General features: G+C 29.1%; 1 protein-coding gene across 13 annotated transcripts; it reads left to right on the forward strand.

Annotated features, from left to right (window-relative positions):
- On the forward strand, positions 1–14,658 carry LOC126847977 (alpha-tocopherol transfer protein-like). Of its 13 annotated transcripts, none has more exons than XM_050588442.1 (11): positions 143–288; positions 386–563; positions 875–1,124; positions 1,673–1,783; positions 1,848–1,953; positions 11,619–11,798; positions 11,896–12,073; positions 12,398–12,647; positions 13,196–13,306; positions 13,371–13,476; positions 14,043–14,658. In XM_050588442.1, the coding sequence occupies exons 6-11, from the start codon at positions 11,651–11,653 to the stop codon at positions 14,198–14,200; spliced, it is 951 nt and encodes a 316-aa protein (XP_050444399.1). In that variant the 5' UTR covers positions 143–288; positions 386–563; positions 875–1,124; positions 1,673–1,783; positions 1,848–1,953; positions 11,619–11,650; the 3' UTR covers positions 14,201–14,658. The 13 variants fall into 13 exon arrangements, with proteins under 13 accessions (XP_050444400.1, XP_050444399.1, XP_050444398.1 ...); XM_050588441.1 differs by lacking the exon at positions 1,848–1,953 and adding an exon at positions 7,053–7,158; XM_050588440.1 differs by lacking the exons at positions 1,673–1,783; positions 1,848–1,953 and adding exons at positions 6,878–6,988; positions 7,053–7,158.
- The last annotated feature ends 7,531 nt before the right edge of the window (positions 14,659–22,189 follow it).

Consider the following 22,189-nt stretch of genomic DNA (forward strand, 5'->3'; position numbering starts at 1 on the left):
ATATTATACATTATACTATTCTTAGTCTAGTGAGGAACGTGATTGTATGTGCGATAAATAGATTTTGTTTAACTAGTATTTCAAAATAATCCTTTATAACGTTTGAAGGTTGTGTGCAAATTGCCAGTGCTTCAACAGCAATGGAAACTAAAACGTTAATACTTCCAACACCTAGCACAATCAGTAAAATCTATAGCGAGTTGGGAACATCTGAGGCGAAAATAGATCTGGACGTGAAACTTCTCAAAGAATGGATGAGAAAACAGCCTCACCTTCCGAACCCAGACGGTATTTTTAGTAATAATTTGGTTTCCAGGAACATTTATTCTCTTAACAATATTATGCTAATTAATATCCCATACCAAACAGCTCTATTGTTTATTAGATGATGGAAAGATAATTGATGAAAAGCGAATCAAAATGTTTTTGATCATGTGCAAGAATAGTTTGGAGAGAACCAAAGTAAAGTTGGACCAGCATTACACTGTAAAACTCTCAATACCAGAATACTACTCTACGTGGGATCCGTGTTTACCCGAGATAGTTCAATCGATGAAACTGTCGTTAGTACCTGATTTGTGTACATGTCTATTATATTTAGTGGATTTGACTACCGCTAGTCGTTTTAATAGATCAAGCAGCAAGAAATTTCTATTTTTTGTGATGTTTTTGCAGCATTTTTTATTACGCTTTATGTGCGTTCTATACAAAGAGACAATGTTGGAAAATATTTTATTTGTTGAACATCGACTATTATCGATTTATATAGATTGATAAATATACTATTTCAGTAGACGTTTTTTTTTTTTTTAATATTACGAACAAAATATCAAATTTTTACTAAAATATTTTTAATTGATAAAATGTTTTTTAGTGTTTTCGTACCATTGCCAAGGCCTACACACGAAGGCCACAGGGTATGCCTCTATTGTGTTCGGACGAAGGATGACGATAAATTTGTATGTAATGATTTTATGAAATTATGCCAGATGTCTTTTGATCTTCGATTAGCTAAGTTAGACACATTTAAGAAGGATATATACATATTTGATTCGAACAATTTTTCAATGAATTACGTGACTGCAATTTTACGCAATATCAAGAAAATCGTTGAAAGTTCATTTGTAAGTATTTTTTTACATTTAGCTCAAATTTGACGTACTAGTACATAAATAATTGTTATAAATGTAGAATTTTCGTACAAAAACTCAACTGTAGGTATTATTACAAAAATATTATATTCTAAAATTTGATGATGGATGTTTAACATGCTCTATTATTGTCATCGTACAAGCAGGGTACATATATTAATTACAGTTAGCCCTACACTTATCAGGATCAGAAAATAAGTATAAACTCAAGTTTATAATATTATAGTAAGGTTGTCAAACTAGAAAATTGAATTCATTTAAATTTATTATTAAGCAAAAATTTCGTTTACAATTGAGAAAATTACCTAAAAATGTAAATGTTTTTCTATTTGAAATACGTTTTACATTTTCGTACATTTATTCGTTTATTATTTGCTTTTAAATAGCGCCCTTCTTAGATATACCACAGCAAAAAGAAATACTTGTTAGAATTAAAAATAATTTTTAGTTTAAATTTTAACCAGAACAATTAGACAAACAATATCTTATTTGTATTAAATTATATTTATTATTGTATTTAGATGGCTTACCCAATGCAGCTACATGAAATTCACGTAATTAATACAAAAAGTTTCATACAACCATTAATAAACGTAACATTAAGTCTTCTGAAACATAAAATTTCAGGAAGGGTAAGAAATCATTCATATTTTAAGAGTTGTTTAGGAATATAGTAATGAAATATTTATAATAAAGGTGTTAATTCACAAATCCATTGAAGAACTGAAAAACTACATCGATCCTAGTGTTCTTCCATTTAACTACGGAGGAACTTTTTCAAAAACATCTGAGGAAATAATAGGTTAGTGGCCTGTAATAATTATTAAAAACAACTATACGATTTTATTTTAAATTGATAACTTTTAGAAAGGGTTTTCTAATAATCTATGATAATTCTATGTGTGACTACAATACCTGTAATATTGCATGTTACTATAAAAATTATATTTTTGGTATAATAAAGCCATCAAGTTGGTCTTAGGTGTCATTAATTATGCATGTTGTTTTAGTTTTAACGGGGAAAACTACTTTCAGGTTTTTACTCGTCTGAAGATAATTAACACAAAAATGGCAGGCACTATTCACAAATAAATGCGTACAGTTTGCTTATTTAATTATAATTCATATTAGTTGAACAATATAAAATATTTTATTTTAATTAATATTAATTTTAATATTATATGTATAGAGACGGAAAGTAACTCCTCTAGTTTACCACGCCCAAAGTTCGTTTGTTAAAATTAAATAATTTATATAATTAAACCAAATTCCGCCTGGTCGTCATTCATTTTATTATATACGAACGTTGTTAATTATACAATGTTTAATAATCTAATTTGTATAAAAATTTATATAATTGAATTGCAGACGAATGGCATAATGAGTTGATAAGACACCGAGAATGGCTTATAACCCAAACGTCGATTGTTGCAGATAATAGTAAACGCCCGAAAAATTCCAACGACAACTCGGATAGTATTGAAAACATAATCGAAGGTTCGTTTAGGAAATTAGATGTCGATTAGTAATGAATCAAAGATACAGTTTGCTAATTCGCCAAGAAATCTGGCAATATTGTGCACGTATTTTGCATAATATTCTATTAGTTTCACGACAACATTATTTTAAAGTCGCTTACTTGAATTTAACTGTACTAAACGATAAATATTTTTTGAATTATATTTATCTTAATACTCATGTCTAATTTTATATGGTCATAGTTTTTAAGTAAAAATGTTTTGTGGTGTAAGATGAAATTAATTATTGGTATTGTAATTTCAAATTTTGGAAACAATGTTAACAATAGCTACTTCTTTGTAGCAAAACAAATGGAGGTGTATGTTACATGTTATGGTATGTTCACCACCATTTGTTATAATTGGTTTTCTATTCGACGAGAAAAGTATTTAAGCGTTATGAGGTGAAATTGTTACTTGGTGTTGTTATTTAAATTTAAGAATAAATGTTTTTTCCTTGTAATAAAACAAATAGTTGTAAATAAGATAATGCTCTTTACAGTATTGTTGCGACTTACATTTTTACTATGGTCATGATTATTATGTCGATGACAAATATTCCACGCAAATATCGGAGTGTCCCCCAGCCCAATAACATACCCATGTTAATATTAAATTGTACACAAAGTATATTTTGGAATGATTAATCGTCAACATCATTAGAATTTATAAATTTATTTTAATTTTCTCAAACTGATATAGAAAATATTGCGTAAAAGTATTTTAAGGTATTTCACATCAAAATTATTTAATTATTTATACACAATTGCATTTTTTTTCAAGTCGTGTGAACCCATTTAAAGGGAGTCGGAATCGAGTATATATTTGATTGCATTATTATGGTACACACAATCGAAAAACCAATTTATTTGTCTGAAACCCACGTGTCTAAATATGCCATTTTGCATGTTGTGAATGAACGACAGCATTTTACTATCGTTCGTGATAACTTTATCTTTCAACGCGTCTGCCGAATAGACCTCCTTGGTCAACTCGATAAGGGTCTTGGCGTTTTCGGTGATTTCATTGTCCGAGTCGGCCATGACAGTTCCGATCAAAGTGTCCAAGTAGGCTATCGCTCGTTTGATGTGGTCCGTTGTCACAACTCCGACCGAAGTGTCGAAAAATTCGCACAAATCGTTCAGCTCGGCATCCCTGTGCAGATCCAAGGCGCTCTTAAAGGTCCTCAACGAGTGTCCGGGTTTGATCCAACACAACCAGATAACAGACGGTTTCCGGACGATCATCTCGGTGTTTTTTTGCGACAACCGATAGACATAACTGTGAAACAGCGACACGTGCACCTTGACGTAACCGTTAATCGACGCTTTGGCGGCCAACACGAACGAGTCTCTGTAGTTTTTCAACTCTCGATACGACTGACATATCCAGTTGTTCGAAAACGCCACCACAGCCTCCCGGTAGGATTCGGCCAGCTTGAGGGAAGTCAATCCCCAGTCGACGGCCGCATCTTTTGCCTGAATCGATTCGATTTCGTACGGATTGCCGCCGGCGTGGTTCATGAACAGATTACCGGGTTTGTAGTAATCGGCCGCCGTACTATCCGCTGGCGAATTCCGGGAGCCCGTCTGGTTTTTCACAATGTCTGTCATGTTGTTGACCTCTGTCAGGTAGATGTTCATCATGTGATCGGCTTCGAACGGGATGGGATCTTCGACACGGCCGTCGTCGGATTCCTCGAGGTACTCTAAGATTTTAGCTTCGACGGTGGCAGTCGCTTTGGCGAACAGTGTCGTCAACTTGTCTTGCCCGGGATTGGGCGTTTCGAACCAAGTCTTTCCGGGCCTCATTACCCATACAGCCGAATTAGCCAAGACGCTGAGCTCCCACAGCCATAAGACGTCGTGCTTCTGACAGGCGGCCATCAGCCGAGCTATCAGCGAACCGTAAGTGTGCATTTTGCCAAGCGCATTTGGCCGGTGTTGGTCGTGTTCGATAAGCGTACGGGACAACCTCAAAAACAAAACTGAGATTTTACCCGCCGGCACCAGTGTGTTTTGTCTATCGCAATTTTCAGTTTGGCCGAATGCCGTAACTGCGATCAGCAGCACAGACAATATCCACCGGAACGACATCGCTTATAGCACAATAACATAGCTATTGTTTTCCAACAAGTTCAACAAATAACACACGCACACACATACTTACGTACATTACAACTGCAGCGCACTTGCGTCACATTAAAAAAAATAAATGTACAGGATGGTTAGCTAACCGGACAGGAGTAATTATTTTTCATGCACTTGACTTTTTAAACATTAGACGCGTACTACTCGACTTGCTACCACTCCCTACGTCAACTTTAAATGCTCTAAGCAAATAAACTATATAAACACTGTAATGTTCATGTATAATCACCCTATATGTGTAACTGCGACCCTGAGTAAAATTTTTATCCTATAGTATTTTCCAAACAGCACAACATTTTTTTTTTAAATATTTACTTTTATGCTTTGCCGTTTGTGTTAACAATGTGTTATTTGGTTTTTTTTTTGTGTTTCACTCGACTAAATTCATTTTGTTGACGTTTTTTTTTTCTTCAATTTTAACTAAACACAATCCATGATAATTACAATATAAGAAAATTAAATAATAGCTATAGTTAAATAGAATCATGGAGAGGCGCGGTGGTCGCGGTGAAGGTCCCGAATGACGTATATTAAGCCAAGAAAAAAAATACTAATTATTTTGTTTGTTAGTTGAATTTCCAATTGAAATGGGTATAGCATTTTTTATTTGATTTAATTTAATTAACTTTTTGTGTGTTTTATATTTAAATTGAATAACTATTACGTAAGCTTAGACGAAATAAAAAATTATTAAAATAAAATATACATTATATTTGAATATGAATACACAATGAATTAAATCGATTTAGATAATGAATTTCACAGAAAAACTAAAAAACTCATAAACAACCTTGTTCATTGTTTCATTATTGATAAAACTTTTAAAAAACTAAACGTCGTTGAAGGAATAGTGTAGGTTATGCCATTCTTAGTCTACCGAGTAATGCGTTTGTATATGCATTAAATAGTTTTTTTTAGCTTGTATTTAAAATATCGCTTGAAAATTGCGTGTAAATTACCAGTGTTTCAATGGAAACTAAAACGTTAATACTTCCTACACCGAAGACAATTAGTAAAATCTATAGCGAGTTGGGTACTTCTGAGACACAAATAGATCTTGACGTGAAATTTCTCAAGGAGTGGATGCGAAAACAGCCCCACCTTCCCAACCCAGACGATAAAATGTATTATTTTTATTTTTAGATATTCTCTTAATATTAAACACCAATCAATACAATTATTTCTTAGAAGACGGAAAGATAATTGATGAAAAGCGAATCAAAATGTTTTTGATCACGTGCAAGAATAGTTTGGAGAAAACCAAAGTGGTGTTGGACCAGCATTACACTACAAAGCTCTCAATACCAGAATACTACTCTAAGTGGAATCCGACTTCACCAAAGATAGTTAAAAAAAACACACTTGCAAATTAAGAACAATAATATTATGACAATAGTGCTTGTCATAATAGTAGTGAAATTTAGTCACTAGGAAAAAATTCAACCTTAATAAACCTTCTTAAAATATCCTATAGAAAATATATTCGTTGGAAAAGTAGATGTAAGGCTTATGTGTCTTTTGGATATTTCCATACTTTGGAAAATTAGATAATTAGTAATATAACTTTTATAACAATTTATCTATTGTCGTTTTTCGGCACTCACTAAATCCTAAATTTAACTAATTTCACATCTAGATCGATTTGTGTCTCAGAAGTACCCAAGTCGCTATAGATTTTACTGATTGTGCTTGGTGTTGGAAGTACCAATGTATTAGTTTCCATTGCTATTGAATCCCTGGTAATTTACACGCAATCTTAAAGATATTAAAGATTCATTTAACATACTAGTTAGAAACTTTTATTGCGTATATCAGCACGGTACTCGGTAGACTATGAATGGTATAATATACACTATTTCTTTAACGACGTTTAGTTTTTTTAGAAGTTTTATTAACAAAGAAACAATAAACAAGGTTGATTTTTTCCCTAGCGAATAAATTTAACTTCTTATATAACAAGCATTATTATCTTAATGTTAACATTGTTCTTAATTTGCAAGTATAAGTAATTTTATTTTTTTTATTAGTTTATTATAATAAAGAATTTTTTTGTATTTAGATGGCTTACCCAATGCAGCTACATGAAATTCACATAATTAATACAAAAAGTTTCATACAACCATTAATAAACGTAACATTAAGTCTTCTGAAACATAAAATTTCAGGAAGGGTAAGAAATCATTCATATTTTAAGAGTTGTTTAGGAATATAGTAATGAAATATTTATAATAAAGGTGTTAATTCACAAATCCATTGAAGAACTGAAAAATTACATCGATCCTAGTGTTCTTCCATTAAACTACGGAGGAACTTTTTCAAAAACATCTGAGGAAATAATAGGTTAGTGGCCTGTAATAATTATTAAAAACAACTATACGATTTTATTTTAAATTGATAACTTTTAGAAAGGGATTTCTAATAATCTATGATAATTCTATGTCTGACTACAATACCTGTAATATTGCACGTTACTATAAAAATTTTTTTTTTTTGGTAAAATAATAAAAACCAATTGCAACAAAAATAAAACATTGTAAAATCAATAAAAAACAATTCTAGTCATGAAACTTTTTTTTAAACTATGTAGAATACTTAACAATCATAGACAAACAAATATATGCACAATTTACAAATTTCCTTTTATAATACCGGATTTTGTTGCCTCAGGAAACTCTTTTCTGTACTATTCAATAACTTGCAACAAGTATTGTTGCAGATCATCATTTTTAGTTACATCATCATTAAACTTTTAAATTAGCGCAACTCTCTACTGCATAGTTTATAACTTTTAACTTTTTTAAATTTTCACGAGCGTGAATGTACGATAAGTCTTCTTCCCATTGAAGAGGGTCTATAAATTGTAGACTATATATAAATAAAAAATGTTATTCTTCAAGGCACAATGTTTTATTAAAAATAAAAACCAATATAATGATGATGGTGTAATAATTCTAAAATATTTCTAGACTTAGGTCTAAAAACAATAATATTACACAGTAAGAAAATGGTTTGGCTTTGTTAGAAAACAAGAATATCGTTATACCGCCAACGATTAATAAGTACATGATGTTTTCTTTAAAAACTATTATTAGTTGCCAAATTAGTCACGACTAATGCATTGTAGTGATGTAATTTTTCTTCGGGGTCTAATCAATGTAATTGTTATCTCTGCCGTTACTTTTGGTGCTGTCATCCTCAGTTTAAAATATAATCAAAATGCAATAACCGTTTCAATTAAAACTTATATTATCGTATTCCAAATTTTCAAAAAATTTTTGGATTATAATTGTATGAGCTAAAAAAACCTGTGTAATAATCATGTTACCATATTTTCTGGCGGAACCACCTTGACGGGCTCCATTCGAATGTTGGACTGCATAGGTTTTTTTTCCTACACTTACTTCGTATATACTTACAATATAGTTTTACATTTAATACTGATTGAAATTCATGCATTTCAATTGCACTCTAAAGCGCCCACGACATTGTTTTTCTACATTTTGCATACTAATTTCGGTTTTTTTTTTTTTGGTTGCGCATATTTTTTTTTATATTAGTGACGTGTAACAATTGGTAAGTGTCCGACAGATGATATAACGTTATTTTTTATAATCGTTATAACTTTGCATTGATGAATATTAAAATCTATTAAGAAGAAAATGGCATTTCATAACTTTATAGCTGTACGTTTTTTGTTATAATTGATTTATGTATCAATACAACAATATCTAAAACGTGCACGCCCTTATCTATTAAGTTTATAAACATGTCATTATTTATCTCCTTCTTTATACTAATGAAATTGAACTTTTTATCTTATATTTGTAAATAACACTAGGCGTGTTTTAGTAGTTAAAGTAACTTTGTTATCCAACATATACTATATGTTTCTTTTCTTTTTTTTTTTTATTGTAAATAGTGATCATATTTGAAACCGCAAAAAAATCTATAGTAAGTTAACGCTAAGTTTAGATGGCACCAAACCAGGAAAACTTTAAAATAAAAAATATAAAAACAACATTATAAATTAGTGAAAAAATGAAATTGTAATTTTTTTTCTTTTGTATTCTTTTTTTAATATTTACAAGTTTTTAGAGAAATTTGTATTACTTATATGTAATATTTAAAAATTATTTTATACATTTATATATATATATATAATACACACCCAGTTAAAAAGTGATACAACTCAGAACATGTTAATTTTCAAATATCTCATTTGTTAAAATAATTCAGCTGTAGTTTATTTTACCAGCTATGATATTGCTTTTATGGGGAATGCACGCGGTCTGTTTTTAAGAAGGATTTTTAGTATAAAATAAAACTTATTAACCGACGTGCAAATGAAATACTTCATAATTAAATAACCGTAGAGAGATGAGCTCTTTGCAGGGTGATCCAACTAACGTAAGACACTCATTTTCTTGGAAAATATGAATATTTTGAGAATTTCTAAACTTTTAGGTACACATTTTACTACATTTTTCAATATTTAGAAATTTTTTATCTTCAACCCTTATACGTTATAGAAGTACGAAACTCGTTTTTTTCAAATGGAAACATATGTTTTTAATTCCATAGGTATGTGGACAATTTTTTTAAAAAAATGTTAGCGTTTGAATTTTCAATATATATTTAATTCAAGAGACAAATTTGTATTTTTATTCATCCCTTGAAAAGTTATATAATTTGTATTTGAAAGAGATGAAAATATTACTCCGCGTATAATGCAGCGGCCATTTGACCATGTCATTAAATAACACTGATTGACAACTAAATTGATTTACTAATACAACTAGTAATACAACTAGTATAACACAAACATATTTTTGAAATAAGACTAAAAACTGAAGTCATTTTATCACGACATAACACACTTTTTGACGCCGTTGAAATTCATGGTATATTTTTCTAGACTCGTGTGCACCAGTACAATGTACATGGAATATGTGTTATCTATTGCACTGGACACGGATGATACTAATCATTATCATGCAAAAGGTGTACACTAGACGTGCAACCAGATGGAAAACGCTATAGTGTAATCGGTGTTCGATACTGATAAACCTACTTCCCAGTAATATGTCAAATATCAAAAATATATTTACAAAATGTTCACTATTACCAGTGGAAACAAGTTTGTGCTTGTGAAATCATTATGTTTATTAGTTTTCATCGTACATTGTAGAACAATATAAAATGTAGTCGCAAATTAGGAAATATATAAACACAATTGACAAAACCGATTGATGAAAATTAGAAATTCAAACGTTAAAACTTTTTTAAAAATTTTGTCTACAGATTTATGAAATTAAAAACATACGTTACCATTTAAAACACCAAATGCGATAAATGTTTTACATATAAGGGTCGAAGATACGAATATTCTAAATATTGAAAAATGTAGTAAAATATGTAGCTAAAAGTTTAGGGAAAAAAAATTCTCAAAATATTCATATTTTCCGAGAAAATGGAGTGTCTTACGTTAGTTGGATCACCCTGTATATTAAGCCAACAAAAAAACAAATATTAATTATTTTGTTTGTTAGTTGAATTTTCAATAAAAATGAATATAGTTTTTTTTTTTTTTGTTTTAATTTAAATTGAATAATTACTATTTGACCTTAGTTAAAAAAAAAAAATATTGTAATAAATAATTAATTTCTGTGAATATGAATGCACAATGAATTAAATCGATTTAATTAATGAATTTCACATAAAAATCGAAAAACTAAAAAAACAAAAATTTATTCTGACGATAAAACTTGGACAAGAAATAGTGTTTGTTATGCCATCCTTAGTGTACCGAGTAACGTGTTTGTATTATTTTTAGCAAAAAATATTTATTTAATACTATTTTTCTTAATATTAATGTCCAGTTGCGTAATATATGTTATTTCCTTGTAGTAAAACAAATGGTGTTATGTAAGATATGAGAATAACTTTTTCACTTCTTACATTCTTTCATATTGTTACAAATTTCCTATGGTTTTGTGAGGGTGCTTTAATTGCAGTAACAAATATTTATAAATATTATTAGAAGACACACATTTTATTATAACTTGATATTTTATGATTTCATTGCTTTTTTTATTTATTTAAGATAATTTACAATCCATACAATATATGTTAAGTATAATAAGTAAATTTGTTAACAATAATAATAAGTATGTAGGATAGTTGAATGGCTAGACGAGGGAGTGATCCGTTTGCAATTTCATTGCTAAAAATCTTTTAGATACAATTTTTTGAATTGAGTAATGGCATGATATGCGTTTACATAACAACACTAACTAAAATATACATGTCATTTAGTTGGTGCAAGTCAAATTTACATATAACGTACATTTTACTGAAAGAACCTGAAAGAATTTTTCATAAATTGAATCAATAATACCTAACTTAAGATAAATGTCCAAATTTCGAGTGCGAATAAATAATGTATTAAACAAAAATATAGTATATCAAAAGTAGTCAATAAAAGCGCTAATGAAAATAAAATACTCAAACTTGCGATTTAAGAACAATGCTATTATAATAATAATGCTTAACAGAATTGAAGTTTAATTTAGTCGCCTGGGTTTTTTCCAATTTAATTAAGTTAAATTAGTCGCATGGGAAAAAACCAAACAACCTTGTTCATTGTTTCTCTGTTGATAAAACTTCTAAAAAATTTAATTTCTTTGGAGAAATATTATACATTATACTATACTTAGTCTAGTGAGGAACGTGATTGTATGTGCGATAAATAGATTTTGTTTAACTAGTATTTCAAAATAATCCTTTATAACGTTTTTAAGGTTGTGTGTAAATTGCCAGTGCTTCAATAGCAATGGAAACTAAAACGTTAATACTTCCAACACCTAGCACAATCAGTAAAATCTATAGCGAGTTGGGAACATCTGAGGCGAAAATAGATCTGGACGTGAAACTTCTCAAAGAATGGATGAGAAAACAGCCTCACCTTCCGAACCCAGACGGTATTTTTAGTAATAATTTGGTTTCCAGGAACATTTATTCTCTTAACAATATTATGCTAATTAATATCCCATACCAAACAGCTCTATTGTTTATTAGATGATGGAAAGATAATTGATGAAAAGCGAATCAAAATGTTTTTGATCATGTGCAAGAATAGTTTGGAGAGAACCAAAGTAAAGTTGGACCAGCATTACACTGTAAAACTCTCAATACCAGAATACTACTCTACGTGGGATCCGTGTTTACCCGAGATAGTTCAATCGATGAAACTGTCGTTAGTACCTGATTTGTGTACATGTCTATTATATTTAGTGGATTTGACTACTGCTTGACTTGAACCCTAGTCGTTTTAATAAATCAAGCAGCAAGAAATTTCTATTTTTTGGGATGTCTTTGCAGCATTTTTTATTACGATTTATGTGCGTTCTATACAAAGAGACAATGTTGGAAAATATTTTATTTGTTGAACATCGACTATTATCGATTTATATAGATTGATAAATATACTATTTCAGTAGACGTTTTTTTTTTTTTTAATATTACGAACAAAATATCAAATTTTTACTAAAATATTTTTAATTGATAAAATGTTTTTTAGTGTTTTCGTACCATTGCCAAGGCCTACACACGAAGGCCACAGGGTATGCCTCTATTGTGTTCGGACGAAAGATGACGATAAATTTGTATGTAATGATTTTATGAAATTATGCCTGATGACTTTTGATCTTCGATTAGCTAAGTTAGACACATTTAAGAAGGATATATACATATTTGATTCGAACAATTTTTCAATGAATTACGTGACTGCAATTTTACGCAATATCAAGAAACTCGTTGAAAGTTCATTTGTAAGTATTTTTTTACATTTAGCTCAAATTTGACGTACTAGTACATAAATAATTGTTATAAATGTAGAATTTTCGTACAAAAACTCAACTGTAGGTATTATTACAAAAATATTATATTCTAAAATTTGATGATGGATGTTTAACATGCTCTATTATTGTCATCGTACAAGCAGGGTACATATATTAATTACAGTTAGCCCTACACTTATCAGGATCAGAAAATAAGTATAAACTCAAGTTTATAATATTATAGTAAGGTTGTCAAACTAGAAAATTGAATTCATTTAAATTTATTATTAAGCAAAAATTTCGTTTACAATTGAGAAAATTACCTAAAAATGTAAATGTTTTTCTATTTGAAATACGTTTTACATTTTCGTACATTTATTCGTTTATTATTTGCTTTTAAATAGCGCCCTTCTTAGATATACCACAGCAAAAAGAAATACTTGTTAGAATTAAAAATAATTTTTAGTTTAAATTTTAACCAGAACAATTAGACAAACAATATCTTATTTGTATTAAATTATATTTATTATTGTATTTAGATGGCTTACCCAATGCAGCTACATGAAATTCACGTAATTAATACAAAAAGTTTCATACAACCATTAATAAACGTAACATTAAGTCTTCTGAAACATAAAATTTCAGGAAGGGTAAGAAATCATTCATATTTTAAGAGTTGTTTAGGAATATAGTAATGAAATATTTATAATAAAGGTGTTAATTCACAAATCCATTGAAGAACTGAAAAATTACATCGATCCTAGTGTTCTTCCATTAAACTACGGAGGAACTTTTTCAAAAACATCTGAGGAAATAATAGGTTAGTGGCCTGTAATAATTATTAAAAACAACTATACGATTTTATTTTAAATTGATAACTTTTAGAAAGGGATTTCTAATAATCTATGATAATTCTATGTGTGACTACAATACCTGTAATATTGCACGTTACTATAAAAATTATATTTTTGGTATAATAAAGCCATCAAGTTGGTCTTAGGTGTCATTAATTATGCATGTTGTTTTAGTTTTAACGGGGAAAACTACTTACAGGTTTTTACTCGTCTGAAGATAATTAACACAAAAATGGCAGGCACTATTCACAAATAAATGCGTATAGTTTGCTTATTTAATTATAATTCATATTAGTTGAACAATATAAAATATTTTATTTTAATTAATATTAATTTTAATATTATATGTATAGAGACGGAAAGTAACTCCTCTAGTTTACCACGCCCAAAGTTCGTTTGTTAAAATTAAATAATTTATATAATTAAACCAAATTCCGCCTGGTCGTCATTCATTTTATTATATACGAATGTTGTTAATTATTCAATGTTTAATTATCTAATTTGTATAAAAATGTATATAATTGAATTGCAGACGAATGGCATAATGAGTTGATAAGACACCGAGAATGGCTTATAACCCAAACGTCGATTGTTGCAGATAATAGTAAACGCCCGAAAAATTCCAACGACAACTCGGATAGTATTGAAAACATAATCGAAGGTTCGTTTAGGAAATTAGATGTCGATTAGTAATGAATCAAAGATACAGTTTGCTAATTCGCCAAGAAATCTGGCAATATTGTGCACGTATTTTGCATAATATTCTATTAGTTCCACGACAACATTATTTTAAAGTCGTTTACTTGAATTTAACATTACTAAACGATAAATATTTTTTGAATTATATTTATCTTAATACTCATGTCTAATTTTATATGGTCATAGTTTTTAAGTAAAAATGTTTTGTGGTGTAAGATGAAATTAATTATTGGTATTGTAATTTCAAATTTTGGAAACAATGTTAACAATAGCTACTTTTTTGTAATAAAACAAATGGAGGTGTATGTTACATGTTATGGTATGTTCACCACCATTTGTTATAATTGGTTTTCTATTCGACGAGAAAAGTATTTAAGCGTTATGAGGTGAAATTGTTACTTGGTGTTGTTATTTAAATTTAAGAATAAATGTTTTTTCCTTGTAATAAAACAAATAGTTGTAAATAAGATAATGAGTATATTTTCCTTCCTTGTTACATTCTTAAGTATTGTTGCGACTTACAACTTTACTATGGTCATGACTATTATGTCGATGACAAATATCGGAGTGTCCCCCAGCCCAATAACATACCCATGTTAATATTAAATTGTACACAAAGTATATTTTGGAATGATTAATCGTCAACATCATTAGAATTTATAAATTTATTTTAATTTTCTCAAACTGATATAGAAAATATTGCGTAAAAGTATTTTAAGGTATTTCACATCAAAATTATTTAATTATTTATACACAATTGCATTTTTTTTCAAGTCGTGTGAACCCATTTAAAGGGAGTCTGAATCGAGTATATATTTGATTGCATTATTATGGTACACACAATCGAAAAACCAATTTATTTGTCTGAAACTCACGTGTCTAAATATGCCATTTCGCATGTTGTGAATGAACGACAGCATTTTACTATCGTTCGTGATAACTTTATCTTTCAACGCGTCTGCCGAATAGACCTCCTTGGTCAACTCGATAAGGGTCTTGGCGTTTTCGGTGATTTCATTGTCCGAGTCGGCCATGACAGTACCGATCAAAGTGTCCAAGTAGGCTATCGCTCGTTTGATGTGGTCCGTTGTCACAACTCCGACCGAAGTGTCGAAAAATTCGCACAAATCGTTCAGCTCGGCATCCCTGTGCAGATCCAAGGCGCTCTTGATGGTCCTCAACGAGTGTCCGGGTTTGGTCCAACACAACCAGATAACAGACGGTTTCCGGACGATCATCTCTGGGTTTTTTTACCACTCCCTATGTCAACTTTAAAATGCTCTAAGCAAATAAACTATATAAACACCGTAATGTTCATATATAATCACCCTATACGTGTAACTGCGACCCTGAGTACAATTTTTATCCTATAGTATTTTCCAAACAGCACAACATTTTATTTTCAAAATATTTACTTTTATGCTTTGCCGTTTGTGTTGACAATGTGTTATTTGGTTTTTTTTTTGTGTTTCACTCGACTAAATTCATTTTGTTGACGTTTTTTTTTCTTCAATTTTAACTAAACACAATCCATGATAATTACAATATAAGAAAATTAAATAATAGCTATAGTTAAATAGAATCATGGAGAGGCGCGGTGGTCGCGGTGAAGGTCCCGAATGACGTATATTAAGCCAAGAAAAAAAATACTAATTATTTTGTTTGTTAGTTGAATTTCCAATTGAAATGGGTATAGCATTTTTTATTTGATTTAATTTAATTAACTTTTTGTGTGTTTTATATTTAAATTGAATAACTATTATGTAAGCTTAGACGAAATAAAAAATTATTAAAATAAAATATACATTATATTTGAATATGAATACACAATGAATTAAATCGATTTAGATAATGAATTTCACAGAAAAACTAAAAAACTCATAAACAACCTTGTTCATTGTTTCATTATTGATAAAACTTTTAAAAAACTAAACGTCGTTGAAGGAATAGTGTAGGTTATGCCATTCTTAGTCTACCGAGTAATGCGTTTGTATATGCATTAAATAGTTTTTTTTAGCTTGTATTTAAAATATCGCTTGAAAATTGCGTGTAAATTACCAGTGTTTCAATGGAAACTAAAACGTTAATACTTCCTACACCGAAGACAATTAGTAAAATCTATAGCGAGTTGGGTACTTCTGAGACACAAATAGATCTTGACGTGAAATTTCTCAAGGAGTGGATGCGAAAACAGCCCCACCTTCCCAACCCAGACGATAAAATGTATTATTTTTATTTTTAGATATTCTCTTAATATTAAACACCAATCAATACAATTATTTATTAGATGACGGAAAGATAATTGATGAAAAGCGAATCAAAATGTTTTTGATCACGTGCAAGAATAGTTTGGAGAAAACCAAAGTAACGTTGCACCAGCATTACACTACAAAGCTCTCAATACCAGAATACTACTCTAAGTGGAATCCGACTTCACCAAAGATAGTTAAAAAAAACACACTTGCAAATTAAGAACAATAATATTATGACAATAGTGCTTGTCATAATAGTAGTGAAATTTAGTCACTAGGAAAAAATTCAACCTTAATAAACCTTCTTAAAATATCCTATAGAAAATATATTCGTTGGAAAAGTAGATGTAAGGCTTATGTGTCTTTTGGATATTTTCATACTTTGGAAAATTAGATAATTAGTAATATAACTTTTATAACAATTTATCTATTGTCGTTTTTCGGCACTCACTAAATCCTAAATTTAACTGTTAATTATTATACAACCATAGCCGTCTAAAATTCATACTTATTCATTCATTAGTTCATTTTAATTATATTTCATATTGCATATAACAGAAAACAATTAGTCTTAAATTTTTTAATATTTAATATTAAGTAATTATTAGCGTCTTGAATGGTTTATTCTTACATAATCAGAGCATTTTTCTTAACCCAATCAAAACCGTACATCGCCGGACTATGTAGGTTCATCATTATGGGACTTACTCTTATTATCATATAATAAGTAAAATGTGCAACAATTTTAGTAATAAGAAAAAAAGTAAACTAAATCCATGGATTACACGATTTGGCCTAATTCAATTAGAACTACGAGGACAATTTTTAATAAAACGAAAATGCAACAATTCATTGTAATATGTAATAAAGTAGTTTATAAAGTATAGGGATTTATTGAACAAGCTAATGTATATGGCAAAAAACCTGTGTTATGGTACTGAAATTATTAATTCACGAAATAATTTTTAAATGGTTTGGAATCTAATCAAATATTATATTATATTATAGAAAAAATGTTAGTGAAATAATAGATGACACAGGGAAGACTGTTGACCTTTCTCAAACTATTGTCGTGACGCCCCTTTAAATCGCATAATGCGACCAGTAAATAATTAATAATATTGATTTATTTGTTAAAAGCTTTTGTTAATTATTTAAATAATCCAATTGTGAAAATATTGTTTATCTTTATCTATTGTTTTGTGTTGCTGAAATCCATTGTAATTGTCAGCTGTTGTGTTAATCTGTATACTTTTATTTTTGTGTAAATTCTATGTTTATGTCCCTATTCTTCTCTTATTTTTAATTGGGTATTAACCCGTTTAAAAATACAATATATAAATCAATTGCTCAACGATTACATTAAAGGGATTGCCTAAAATGTCCAACAAACAGGCCACTTCAACCCCCTTAAGATGGGTCAAAACATATTCACTGGAATCAAACTTATACATTTTACAACAGTTTTTGGCTACAATAAATTCTGACGTAATAGCATTTTCTTCAATGTCTAATTGCCAATGTATTATTTTCATTTCAAAATATCTATTTGTATCATAACCCTTTTTTGTTACATACGAAAACCCTTAAAAAGTAAAACGTTTTTTTTTTTAAATTTATAGAAAATCAATACATTTTTTTATGTAGCCTTTGAGCTACTTGGGAGGGTATTCTAGAAACGGGCTCTCCCTCCTTTTAATACACCTATGGATTTGTATGGAAAAAATCTCCTTCGATGATGTATCTAACCTTTGTTTTCAAACAGGGTTTCAAACACATTTGTATTTGAACTTCGCAGCAATAGTTTTCAAAACAGATTATGAGTAGATTGAACAATTTACCAACACGACGTTAACCGCTTTAAAATGTGTCAATATTTTTGTAATCTTCAGTATAGCCTTTGCGTAGTATGTTCTTTTTCGAATTCCAGCAAGTATAATAATAATTTCAACCATTGCATCAGCCCCTAACCTGACCTAGTCGATTGTTTTTTAAATCGTTCCCAATTGGCAATGTAAAATATTAACAGATATTTTATCGAGCGTTTCAATTGAAAATCTATTCATTTGCTGTTAAAACGAAATTGTTATTGTGTTTTCTGCTGTTGTTGTCGTTGTAACTGTTCTTGTTTGTACAAATGTTTCACACGCGAAAATATTTCACTGAAAAACAACTTATTTTTTTGTTCCATATAGGTCGGTACTATTAGTTTTTATAACTTTATGCGAATTGTTGTTTTCAATATTCCACAGTATTTTTTGTCCCTGCATATTATTTTTCTGTTCGAATACATATAAAAGCGATTATCATAGATCAAATAGATTTACACAATATACAGTATACCTCGGTAACCTCTACTTAAAGTATAATTTTAATTCCTAAAAATACAAATAAAGAAAAAAGATTAATTAATCCCAATATTTTTCTTATCAAAATCGCTTAATTATCAAAATGTAATCTATAATAAGTGATAATTACGAAGCGATTTAAATTTATATATATATTTTTATTTTTTATTTATTAAATAGAGGGTGATCATATTACCGTGAGCTATTGTGATTCAAATTTTTCGCCAGTTTGTGTTTTTGCTTTTACCCCCCCCCCCTCCAGAACTAATTATTTTTATATAAACTCATGTAACTTAAATGGTAAAATATATATTACTAACATTTTAAATGAAGGATTTGAAGGCAATAGTTGTAAATGAATAAAATATTTATGTGCGCAAATCGTATATCCGATTAGATAACATTTTCAAGTTTTGACTATTTGCTATGGCCTTAGAATTTTCAACGTAAAGAGTAACACTAAGATGTGGACAAAAAAATGTTTTTTAAAACTTGTTTGGCGCAATTTTAAAAATTTAACAACTAACAAGTCAAATTAATTCCAAATTTATGTGGAATTTAAACAGTTTCCAATAGAAAAGATAGAATTTTTTTCTTTATTTCACTTTTCGAAGCAAAGTTTTAGGGATTTAGGTCGGGAAAATTAGACCTAAGGTATATTATCTAGAACTGAACTGTAACATATACAATTTTCTCAACAAAAAAAAAACTGCGATCAAACTTATTTTATATTAAGGAAAACCCTCCAAAAAAAGGGGAAAATTACACTTTTACCGTAGTCAATTTCCAGGTTGCTACGTATGAGTGAGTAAATAGACAATAAAAATATTTCATTATATTGTTAACAATGATATATGGGTTATTATAACAATACATTTGTATAGAGAGAACCTATTTTATATTTGTGACCAATTTATAAAGATAACATAATGCTTTCTTTTTTACTTTTGTTCAACTCCTTGTGGAAGCAGTTCCGGCGCCAGGTATTGCAGGGCCCTGGACATGGGCACCCAGAGGGGAGCAAAGTCTGTGCCCCCTAGCATTTTTTAATTTCAGGCTTTTTTAAAAAAAAAATGCTGCTTTTTATCGAATTAAAAAAAAAAAATAATAATAATAATATTAGGGTATTCTTATCATTTTTTTATTATAATGTGTTAGCACAAATTTATTTACAAATTATAAAATCTTGACCAGCCATAATAATCTATGTTTTTATAATTAAAAAAAAATTGTATTAATACGTTTTGAAAATGATTCATGTTTAAAAACTCTATAATAGGTACCTACCTAGTTATATAAAGTATATAGCCTGGGTGACTTAGTTGCTCAACTGTCTATCTGTAAAGCGAGAGGGCTGGGGGCTCGAAACCCAATAAAACACAATTAAATTTATAGGATATACTTTGTAGTTCGGGAAAATGTCCATATTATTTATTAGTAGCTAAAGATTTTTAAGGGGAAACTCAGTTTCAAATTCTCCTACGACGGGCCTCCACTGAAATCAAAAGATGGTAAAACTAAACCCGATACGAACGCAGTACTTATACTATAAATCAAATTCTAATGTTATTGATAACAATAACATTATATATTTTTTATCATTATTATAGTACATTCCTACTCAGCGTGTATTGCCAAAATATACCTCTCTTGAATCGCGATAACAACGACTTATTTTGTACTATGGCTAAATTTATATATTGTTTTCTAAATAACTGGTTATATACGTTATGTAAATCAGTAAATATACATAATATTTCGTCATAACACTTCATAAAAATCATTGAATCATATTAATATTATGCATTTATACTATAGAATAATAGAACTATAGATTTAAACAACACACGGTTAGTAATATATTTTTTTTTTTTGCGTTTTATTTGCCTTAAATTCGTATCGATAAGAAAAAACATATAGGTCATAATAACACACATAAAAAATCTCCTTAATGGTAGATGTACTCAGATTTTTCGTACTATTAAATGCGTTAGTATATAAAAGGCCTTGGAGTTTTATTATGTTAAACATATTCGATATAGGCACAAATGTTGTTGTATACCTTTGGGTAGAATTTACAGAAATGAGAAAATTGTAAATATATTGTAAACATATTATTATTCATAAAATATAAAAAAAAACTATAAATTATCAAGAACACATATATTTTTTGTATTGTATTGTATTTTATTTTTATCCATATTCCTACAATTGGTCTTAGAACACCTAAAGTTGTCTACGTCCGGTCATAAATAATATAACTATAATTATTTTTACATTCAAAATTTAAAACCTTTATCATTACTTTTCTAAATAATTGTATATTCACTTTCTTAAAAGGGAAAACGTATTGAAAACACGTTTCAAGTTGTAATATTTATTTAAAATAAGAAGAATACTTGTTTCGATTTATTGTTTTGTATGCTTGTTCAAACAGTAAAAGTCGTACACCAATGTCCTAAATAAGAAAATATTCGAAAACAAAAAACAACATATTTTATCATCGACTTAGTTAAATTATTTGAAGTGTCCAACGTTAAAACGATTTTGATAATTATTAAATTTTGGGTCCAATACATTTTTACTTGAGTAATTAAAATTGTAGGGCAATTGTCAGAATTCCGAATTTAATTTTATAAATGTATAGAACAAATTATATTTTACGACTAACAGAATACATTCCATCTCTTGTGGAATATTTTAAAATTAATAAAAATATTTGGATAATAATGTGGATAACCTAATTTTTTATTATAAATAAATCCTTTCGCCGGCCAGTATATAATTTCTAACATCTTAGATCAGTATTAACATTTTTCATCTGGAATTTCAAGCGTTTGGAAAATCTGATATACTAGGACGTGCCAAACGTGTCTATACTAAAAGGGCCGTAATTGATTAATATTTTTAAATAATAATTAATAATAATTTCAATAAATCATTAAACATTTTTTCAAAATCGTACAGTTGGAAATTATCTGTTTCAAAAAGTTCTATTTTGCCACTTATTTTCATTACAAATAAGCGAAATTAAAATATATCGACTAATTGATAAAACTGATAATTTTGATTAAATGTCCTTAAATAATATGAATAATTTACTAATATTTCATTATCACTTTTTCATCAAATCTTTGGTCCCATTACCGAACCCTACACATTGTTATCATAGGAATGAAGATACCGACACATTTGTGTCATATGATATGGCTAAATTATGTACTATGGCATTTGGTCACAAAAAAAAATTAGCGTTTGAATCTTTACTTATTATCAACCTGTCCGTTTGCTATGTCTTTGTAAAGATTTTTTATTTAAGATTGGCATTCGTTCAAATGTTACACAGTAACATCCCCACTAAATAAGTATTAAAAAAATAC

This window comes from Adelges cooleyi, unplaced genomic scaffold (assembly GCF_023614345.1).
Source record: "Adelges cooleyi isolate 19-005CV unplaced genomic scaffold, UGA_ACOO_1.1 ACOO_flye_CR_arks_rails_tigmint_CR_PRNA_14, whole genome shotgun sequence".
NCBI classification, from domain to species: domain Eukaryota; kingdom Metazoa; phylum Arthropoda; class Insecta; order Hemiptera; family Adelgidae; genus Adelges; species Adelges cooleyi.